Raw genomic sequence first — 10,442 nt, 5'->3', positions numbered from 1 at the left:
ACGGAGAGTGGCGGCCGCTACAGAACGGAGAGTTGGCGTGGCGGAGGTGGGATGAAAAAAAAATCCACTTAACTCTGTACGGACGCCACCTTTCCTCCATCTTCTTCGACTCCGAAGGGCACAGGCTTCCTGACTCCCCTAGCCAATCACCAGCAGGACAGCAGCGTCAAGATTGGTATGAGCAGCCTGGTTCGGCGCTCAGACAGGGACTGAGAGCCTGTGCATGTTCTCCACCCAGCCTATGCAATACAGCCATGTGGAAAACATGCTGAATGCGTATGACTGTTTGGTCGGCCCAAGATGACCTGCCAAACCGTCATGCTCACATCAACTACTCCTCCCCCTGCTGGCTATGTGCTCATCTATGCACACGCTTACCAAACACTACTGTCTATACTGTCAGGCCCGTTATGGTGGGCATTTTGCCTATTCGGTCCTCCAGTAATTTTTGGTCTAAGCCCCTTTGCAGATCCTCCTCTGGGGAGGTATTGCTTGGGTATCTATTCTGGTAAGGAAACTGTGACTAGAGGTGTCTATTATATGAACAAGTTACTTATCTTCGGTAACGCCTTATCTGGTAGAGACTATATAGCCACAGATTCCTTACAGATCCTCCCGACTTTCTTACTTCTACTAACTGTTTTTTCTGCTCTCTGTAGGTCCTTAGTGTTTGCACACTTGTCCATCAGCTTTCTGACGTGGCTATGTGCTTCTAGAGCAGAAATGTCTCGAAAAGAAACTGATGTCACCACTCTGGTGTGGCGCCTACATAGGAGCAGGACACGTCACTTGAGGCGTGTAGAGGTACTGCAAGATTTTCGGGATTCCGTCTGAGGCCCAGGGATTATTCTAGGGTAAGGAATCAACAGCAAGATAGAGTTTCTATCAGATAATGCTTTACCAAAGGTAAGAAACTTGTTCAATATGTAGATGTTAAAACTGTATGATCGTGGTAGGTTTCCACATGGCCCAGATGTAAACCCCCCCCCCCCACGAAACCCAATCAGGGCTAAGAAGTTCTGACTTGCACTAGTGGTTGTACAAAATTACTAAGTACACGGTTTTTATACTGTCTATATAGTTCCGAGATTTAAATGTGTCATTGAATGAAACATTGTAGGACATTTTCAGGTCAAATATTAATTTCCATTATTCTCTACCACTTTTGTTTTGGTTATGTTTAAATAAATTACCTCTTAAAGATGCAAGATGTAGTGCTGTTGCTGTACCTATAGATTTTTGAAAAGCAAATGCGTGTGTTCTGCGAGGCAGATTTCTCCTGATAGTTATGGATCTGCCAAGGTTCATGTTATCTATCGGTTCCTGTTCTTCTAATCACAAACAGCAGTCAATGAATTAAAATCATCTGGCACAAATATCTTTTAGTAAGTAACAAGAGATATCACTGTCAGGGATCCCTCTAAAATAGTTTACATCGCCACCCGGAGGATAACAAAACGCTACCCGCGAATTATGCAACAACTATTTGGGCCAGTGTTTTAACTTTCACTAGCAGAGCTATATGAATTTCTTTCAACTCTAGGGTGTCTCTGGTCATTCCTGGCGGGCCAGCACCCTTTCCTTGCTCTAGTTTCGAGTAAATCCCTGGGACTAGATCATTTAGTGTCGGGAATTTGTGATCTTCTAGCTATGTTTCGGTTACAAAAAAGAATATCTAAATTAAATGTCTAGTATAAAATCCTGCTATTCAAAGTGGCGTTTTATTGTGCTTGTATTTTAAAAGTTGCAGGATACTTCCACATCATATCCAATGGATCTGGGGTGGATGTGGATACATTTTTCCCCTCTTTTTGTTAATCTGATTTCCTTCCAACGTTAATTTCCCTAGGGGAGTCAAGGCTGTCTCTTTGTATATGACCAAGCAGGCTAAGCTTTCAAAAAGCGGGCAGCACCTATAGAGAAATCTTTTTTTAAATGTTTTATAACTTAACATAATTTCATGCCAACGTGGCCTCCTCGCCTACCCCAAACGGGCCTTTTCCACACCTTCAGGTTGCTTGTTTAACGTGACCGCAGCACCTACAGATTTGTCATAGCCATAAACTTTTATAAACAAGGATCCATTGCGAACTGTAATTTCCATTTTGTGGTGACAAGAATTTAGAAAACTTTTAGGTAAGTAGAGAAATGGTAGTCTTGTTCTGTTAACAACTATCACAATTCAGGGAGTTTGCTTCAAGTAATATGCTTTCTCTTTAACTCACTTGTCACCTTGTTTTGGAAAAGTGCCTTTGAATTGTTAAATTCCTGAAAATTCAGAAAAGGATGAACTTTAGTTATTGATAAAAGTGGAGTTTTAGAATCCATTCAAAACTGGCAAAACATTTCTAATGACTGTATTTTCAGAGGTTCCGCTGTAGGATCATTAAATCGTTTTTTGATTAGACCTTCTAAACCCAGGCCAATAGCCTGTTGGTATTCGGTTTTGCTCTCACATAGGTTGAGAAGCATTTGGTGGAAGGTGTTATCAAGATAACACGTCTGCTTCAAAGTTTTTTTTTACCAACGACTATGCGCATCTTGAGTAAATATGTATAAGACGTTGTCAAATACATTGAGGATACATAACAAAAGTCCCTGGGACTAATGGAATCACTGGTGGATTGAAACAGGAACAGACTGTGGGGAAATGCAATGAATGATTTCTTTACAGAAGGTTGGAGGATGCCCTCAACAGATTCAAGGTAACTGACCTGGAACCTTAGCGGTGGCAGGTAAAAGAACACTGATATAGCATACTCTACAGCAGAAACGAAAAAGAATGCCTCTCGATATGGACAACATGCATCATAAATAATTAGGAATATTTCTGGAGGATCACAAGAAAAATGATGTATAGGCAGGCTCAGGGCTCCCCATCGCAGTCATGCAAAGGACTTCTTCGGGATGCGTACACTCCCACTCCCACTAGACACTATGGAGAACGGAAGAAACTACAAACTTTATGGAACAAATGAAAGTGGCGAGAAGAGGGAACACGGTTGATGACTGTTGTCCACAAAGACAGGGTTCGCAGATGTGAGATAATTTTTCTGATGATCCAGGATGACATCATAGGGTGGGTCATTTCTTCTATTCATCGCACCATCACAGGTGTGAAAAGCGTGAAACTACAGAGAACATATTGGGGTCTCAGAGCCCAGTTTACTTTCTCTTCCTGCTGTTGCCTTCAATACACCCTGTGGTCAAGGGCAGTAAGGACAGTTCCATAGGTACAGAAGAGCAAGTCAGGAGTGAAGCTGCTAATCCTGGCAACCACTAATTTACATACCAAAAAATGAAAATGGAAGGGGAGAAAAGAAATGCAGAAGGGATAAAATGAAAAGAGGAGAAAAGGAGAACATGAGGTGGAAAGAAAATTGGATTCACTATAAACGAGCTCTGGAACTTGGGCTCAGGAAAAATGAAAAGAAGCAAAAGTAAGAGGAGTAATACAAAAATGTAACATCAAGTACACAGAAGATTTGTGAAAATGAACTAACCAGAAAAAAAATAATGTCACATACAAAATAAGAACGAATAGGATCTCAAAAAACTTTACTTGCATTTTTTTGAACAATAAATAATTTACAATATTTACAGGTGGTTTACACGTTGCACATTTCTCAAAAGCTGACACTTTTTTGTTTTCTTATTTTTGTCTAACATTGGGTCTTGCATGAACGAAACTTCAACTTTAACCAGAACTCTGTTAAACACAACCAAAATAAAGTGCTCAACATTAAAAAAAAAAAAAAAACCACATGGGGGACATCTGAACAAACAATATGGTAATGAACAAACTCAGGTACAGATTTTAACCTCTGCAAGGAGTTCAAAAGACAGAAATTCATATTTCACATTTCGGGTGGAAAACAGGGATGCTGGGAGACAATCATTCTTTACCAAAAAAAAGCATTTGATAAGCCAGCTCTACCATGAAAAATGTGAAAGAAGTGAAGAAAACTGGTTATTGTGAAAGGCGTCTTTTAGTAGGTTGCCTTTGATAATGGCAAGAGTTCTGAGCTGGGAACCAAGTTGATTTTGAAAGTTATCTGCAAAATGGCGGCTATAGTCATTTTGAAGGACTTAACTGTGTTATGCATTTGGAAGAAACATTTTTTATTCAGTAATCGCATGGTGAGTACTTTAGAATTTGTTTATATGTTTAACCTGAATTAAACATAAAACACTCGCATAGAACTGTCCGAAGTAAAATCTCAGTCCATGGAGTGAGTAGGGAAATCAGACTAATTTACATAGACGGACATAATGAATACTGAGCAAACATGTTCATCCATTTTTATTGATTAACAAAGAATGGGGCACACAGTTTCAGATTAGGTGAACCTTTTAATAAAAGGATAAATATTTCTTAGTATTATTCTTTGACCAAAAAGTGAAAAAGTGGCAAAAATGTTTCTTCCATGTTCACTTTCCCCAAAATCCCTTGCCTATTGCCACTGTTGCTGAAGCAGGAGGCCAGTGCTGCCCCCAGTGAGTATACAGCAAGACTTCCAGTGGATAGATTAGGTAGTGGCCAAATCAAATAGCAGCTTCATACTTTTAGCCTGATGAAACATACTAGATGCTGGGATAAAAGTAGCAGCCTGACCTAAAACAATTCACTCATACTGGCACTCTTGTATGGAAACCTTGTTAGCGAGGCCTTCCATTGTGTACGGCCAAGAAGAAAAAAATGGGGGTAGTTGTCCACCGGTTAAAGAAACGTAAGCAAAAGTAATAAACACATTTGTTTTTTTACATCTGAACAAATTACATCTCTTTATGTACAATCACAACATGTTGAAAGCGAGAGCTTCAAATATCAGTGACAATATAAATTACATCTAACACAAGCTGCATTTTCATTTCCTTGGAAAATGATCTCTAAAGGTGTTTGATGAAGAGAAGAATGGCACCAGTATGCGTCACACCAGTTAGCACACCTCTGCAAATGTGGTGTATTTTGTCATGGTAGGATTGTGGGACGTATGTCGGAAAGCATGTCTGTCAACTAATTTTAACTCCTAAACACATTTCCATCTTTGGGCAAGCCACTGCAAACTACATAGGCCCTACTTGAAACATACTAGCTTTAAAATCCCTTCAGGGAAGACAAGCCTCCAGTTCCAATACTGGTAAAAAATAAAATATTTAGAATGAACAAAGAGGGCTTGCTTTGGGCAACTATCAAACAAAAGCACTCCTCTAAAAGTAGACAAAAGCATGACTAAGAAGGAAAGGAAGGATATGCAATGCAGAAACTGACAAGGAAAGAGAAAACATAGAGAGGAAAACAAGAGAATTTAGAAGAGGAAGAGAGTGTAAGGAAAGGGGAGGAAGGGAAAGGTATAGAAGAAATGAAGGATGGATATAAAATGGAAGGAGGGTTGAATGTGATAAATTAGGCAAAGACCACCACTGCCAAACGTAAAGCCACTATCACAGACAGGACGTTACAGTCACCACAAACGACTACGGGACTAAATGAGGTATGGTGTGGATCGAATGCATTCCAGAGAGAACAGGTCGAGAGCATGCATCCAACAGGAATGATGATCAAAAGCTGAACGCATGCCCAAGTGCTGTGATTATAGTTATCCGATCTATTCATTCATTGCACCTGCAATCCCTCTCCTCCAATCCAGGAAGGCAGGTTTTACAATGTATTGAAGATATTAAATCCAACACCCCTTCAGATCACCAAAAGTTTTACATAGTAAACACATTTATGGGAAGACGCATTGAATTAAGAAAATCAATGCCACAATCATCGCAAGGCAATCTGCGGGTTGCCTGGAGGCCCTATTGCCTGGGACTTTGCCCGTCCTTTCATAGAGGTGCAGTTTGTCCTTGTTGGAGTGCAAAGTTTTCACATCTTCGAAGGCGTAATAAGCAGCGAGTGTAAAATTCACATCGCCTGTGGTGAGCAGGTCGAAAACGCAGGACTGGAAATACAGGTCCTCCACAGGCAGCTTCTCCTTGCACTTAGCTGTAGCCGTCTCGTAGGTGAAGGCCTCAGCTGTACTGGCTCCTTGCCTCCGGGGCCGAGTCTCCATGGCCTGCTTGTGAAATGTTCGGAAGTCTATTTGCTGGTTAAGCGGGCACCCTCGAAGGCACAGATACAGTCCTTGGTTCTCTTTGTCCTCCACTGCATTGACTACCTCCTCTGGCATCTTCACAGCAAAGGTCAGGTAGCGTCCAACCTGCCTCACCACAATGGTGGTTCCAATGTACTTGGCCTGAATCTCAATGTGCTGTCCTGAAACCTTCTCAATGATTTTCAGGCTGTTGGCCCCACTCTTGTCACCTCCATTTTTGGAGCCATCCACAAAGGCCACGGGGAGCTCGTCCATTTCAGCCTGGTACACCTTCTGATCTACGCACTCCTGGAAGTTCTTAAAAATTATTGTAAGCTGTAAATTTAAAAAAACAAAGAATTAGGTTACGATGCATTGCAGATTTAAGAATTCAAACAGAGCTAAAATTTCCACTAGACATAAGTAGACTAACAATATTACCAACCAAGTTCATGTAGACCTGCCGATCCTTTTTTGGACTGAAGTGTTACGAAATATGGAGTTGCTCTTCAGAATCTCCATTAAAAACATGTTGTTGGCAATAATAAACGTGAGCCTCCCCTCCCCCGCTCCAGCTTGAGAGTGCGGACCACTGTGTTTATTTAATGTACCATATGTGCACTACACTTACCAAGAGCAAAACCAAGCAGAGTTGCTCATTTTAGGACTGAATACCCTTTCGGTACCCCCTAGCTTAACTTCCCTCCTCGCTCGTGGGATTGTCTCTGCACACTGAATGGACACGGGTTGCCACTGCCCTCACAAAGTACGCCTGCCCTGCAGAATGAACGACTGTCGAGAGCAAGTTCACTCTTACTAGATTCTGCTGTGAAATTACCAGGCGAACAGTGAGTGCATACAAAGGTTTACAGGCCAAGGAGCCGAAAGAGGCCTTTGGTGTTTACAGTGAAACTATGGATATTTGCCCTGAACAAATCTGAAAAGTGACAATGGGGCATTTTTGCATCTCCCCGCCCTGCTCCATTATCTCTCAGATTGCAGCTCCTAGATCAAAGGAGCCAGGTGCAGCTGGACAATACAGCGCTAACCCTGCTGGAGGGTTTTATTCACAAGGAAGAGCAGGTCATTGTAATCTCTGCCTAAACGGGCAAGAAGGGGGGTCTTGAAAATTCCATTCTGTAATTACAGCATAAGAAAAGTGTCGTAAGATGTAAAGGAGCGGGCGAATGAAAACAGCGGTCATATCTAGGAGTGTCACCGCCCCCAAACCTCGGACCCGGCAGGCCCGTTGAAGCAGCACGGGTAAAGCCTTAAACTTTCAAAGAAACCCCCACTTCTCCGGGGAAAGTGAGCCCTCGCAGCCGGGCGGTTTCTCTCTAGAGGGTTTGCATCGGGCCCTTTGGCCGCAAAGCATCGGTGCCTGCACAGGGCTGGAGAGGGACTCTCGCTCCGGTGTGACTGGGGCTTGGTTGTGAAAGACACGGAAAACACTCGTTCAGTTCACAGGTGCACACGCATTTCTCCGCCAACGTGCCTCGTGGGCGCCGAAACACTGGAACAAAGAGGGCAACAAAAAGGCCGCCACTAATTAGCTTTGAAAGGCACACAAACTCTTTCCTAATTATACCCTTGTGCAGCTGCTGGGAGGATGAAGGGAGAGGAGGCCTGCCAGGCCACAACAGTTCATTGTGACGCGAATATCCAAAGGAAGTAGATTCCACTGGGTCGCGGCCAAATAGGTAAAAAAAACATAGATGAATGCGAACAGGTGAATGTTTAAAGATGTTATTGTATGAACACCTTATCTCCTGGATGGCAACAGCATTCTCATCAATGACCAGAGCCCATGGATCAGCGGCTCTCGAAGAGTGTGGTTACTCTCCCCCTTTCTTCACTCACTCCCTTTCCAGTCAATTCCCCAAATTCCTCTCTGGGATTCTTTAGGAAGCCTCCCTATCCTGCTTCTTCAGCAAACCCGCTAGAGTCCCGCAGTCTATCCTCATGAAAATGATAAACAGACTTGTTTATCCTGACGGCTGGGCAATACCACGGAAAGGAATCCACTATGGATACCCAATAACTGTCTGGAACTAAACGGAAAGTAAATGAGGATCCAAATGGCTGACAACACTTGTTCCACACCATCACTCGGAGTCAACAACACTGCCAGTCCTCCGAAGACTCCCCAATTAAACCAGAACCCTCCTCCTGCTTTTGCCATTTGCAGACACCTATAAGGGTGCTCCCTGCTGCTGTTCCCTTTTGTCAAGTCGTGCTTGCTGCAAGGCCATCTGCACTGGCCTGCCTTTGCTCTTTGCACGCGCCAAGGGCTCGTTGCTGGGACACTCCTGGCCTTTGGTCTCAAATGATCCCGCACCATTTCCCATCTCGATCCACTCCTCACTGGCTGACAGCTGGCAGAGGTTTTCAATTCAATCCCTCTATACTGTCCTTCAAGAATCCAACAAACAAGGCACACCTTTTATTGCAACCAAACCTTAACAGTACCAACTGAACAAGCACTAAAAACAGCCCCTTATTAGTGTGAGCTAACACTACACGGATCTATTCTGTTTCACACTGGTAGGCCGGGTGCACTGGTAGAAGGTGAAATTCAGAACTTAAAGAAATGTAAACAGGTTGCCTTTTTTCTAAACAAGATAAAAATGTCAGCGTGCATACACAGACATTCTGGCCTGTGGCAGATACCATGCAAACCTGTAATTCATATTGGCATTGATTATTGAACCATGAACAGCTTTATGGCAAGCAAGATAGACCTTGTAAACTATAAAACCCCAGTCCAAAAGGCAACAATTTCTCTTGCCACTAGTTTGGCCACATGTTTTGGCATTTTTGTTACAACCCCCACGAATACATTTCAGTTACAATACATCTATCCATATTTAGGGCATGATTTAGAGTTTGGCGAATGGGATACTCCATCACAAACGCAACGCACATTCCGTTTGCGGCATTACAAGTGCAGTGTATCCAATGGCACTTGTAATACAGAGAACAGGATATCCCAGCAGCAAACTGTAAATCAGGTATTACGTATCCCCCATGAATTCACAAACGCAGCAGTGGCAGGATAGACACCTTAAAAAAAAAACGAAAGTAACTAATTTTACTTGGCGTATTGGCACCTTAGTGCTGTTACGGTTAAATATTTGTGGTTCAGGAGTGAGACCAGATACTGGAGCCTTTGTATTTTACTCATACGTTCAAAGAGCACGCATCAGCTATCATGCTGCCTGTATGGGCGAGCAAGCAGAGCGGACCGGACCCTCTTGAATGCAGACGGAGGTTACTTTCCTGAAACTGGCTAGATTGCTCTTGGTAATCAAGTAGCCATCTTGACAGATGCCTCTACTTGAAGACTATCGCACGCAGTCATTCACATACAAGGAAAGTAGAGCATGCTTGCAAAGTCTCAGTCTCAATGTTCACACTCTTTGTATCAACAGTCGTAAGTGATGCTTATAGAATTGGCTGCCATCTGTTATTTACTTACCATTTTGTTACAGGGCAGGATTATTTTTAAAAAACTTGTAAAGCTGGTGGGCCATTCCTTGTGATTAAATTATATTCTTTATTTAAAGCTCTTATTTTCTACTGTAATTATGAAGAATCAAATCGGACGCACCCAGGTGTTCAACAAATCAGGTAGGCAGAAACATATTTTACTGATAGTGAGAAAGTGTGGCAAACATGGATTGGCTAGGAGAACTTTTGTCAGTTTTTCATTGGCTGGGACCTGATGTTAGCTAAGGGACAGGCTCCAAGGACATAAGGAAGATGATTTCTCTTTACCGAATGAATAACTCACTCGCGAGCTTCAGTGATATAACGACAGAGGTGCTAACTCTACCTGCTTACTTGATTGCCTCCGCACCCTACCTTTGTCTCGGTGTGGCAGCGTCTAGGTACGAGTTAAACAGGAAGACCATACGGAGCCTTCGGAATGCTACTGTTGAGTAGACTCTTTCCCAAGGTGGGTTCAGTCAGACTGAACCCCCAAGTGTCAGAGGTGCGGCCTCAAAGACACATTATGGGAAATAGAAATACATTTGAATGTCACAACTGAAGAACCACAAAGGTTATCACAATCCTTATGAGTTTCATCTAGTCACTGCTCGCCTGTCAACTAGCATTATTTAACCGGTTTAACATTATATGTTGGCACATAATCACATTACAAGAAATCCTTAAGCTTAAATCAAAGTATATCTGTGATATTCTTCACACCTTCATACTAGTTACATGTGCTTTGGTGTCTTTTCTTTCTGTTATACTCATTAGTTTCACCTGTGTGGCGGGAATGCATGTTTTACAACTAGTGCCCTTAAGGATGAAGATTTTCAGGAATATGCCAGGGTTGTACATTAAAAAGAA

At 42.6% G+C, this 10,442-nt stretch overlaps 1 protein-coding gene across 1 annotated transcript in view; it reads right to left on the bottom strand.

The window, feature by feature from the left end:
- Window positions 1–3,541: 3,541 nt before the first annotated feature.
- RGMA (repulsive guidance molecule BMP co-receptor a) overlaps window positions 3,542–10,442 on the bottom strand; it is a 91,744-nt gene continuing 84,843 nt past the window's right edge. Inside the window, exon 4 of the mRNA XM_086958089.1 lies at window positions 3,542–6,419. Coding sequence (XP_086814215.1) covers window positions 5,733–6,419 — 687 coding nt within the window. The 3' untranslated portion in view covers window positions 3,542–5,732. The remainder of the gene's footprint in view (window positions 6,420–10,442) is intronic.

Source organism: Lissotriton vulgaris, chromosome 2_1, assembly GCF_964263255.1.
Source record: "Lissotriton vulgaris chromosome 2_1, aLisVul1.2, whole genome shotgun sequence".
In the NCBI taxonomy this organism is placed as follows: domain Eukaryota; kingdom Metazoa; phylum Chordata; class Amphibia; order Caudata; family Salamandridae; genus Lissotriton; species Lissotriton vulgaris.
Note: the sequence above shows the minus strand (reverse complement) of the source record. Positions and strands in the feature narration are given on the sequence as shown.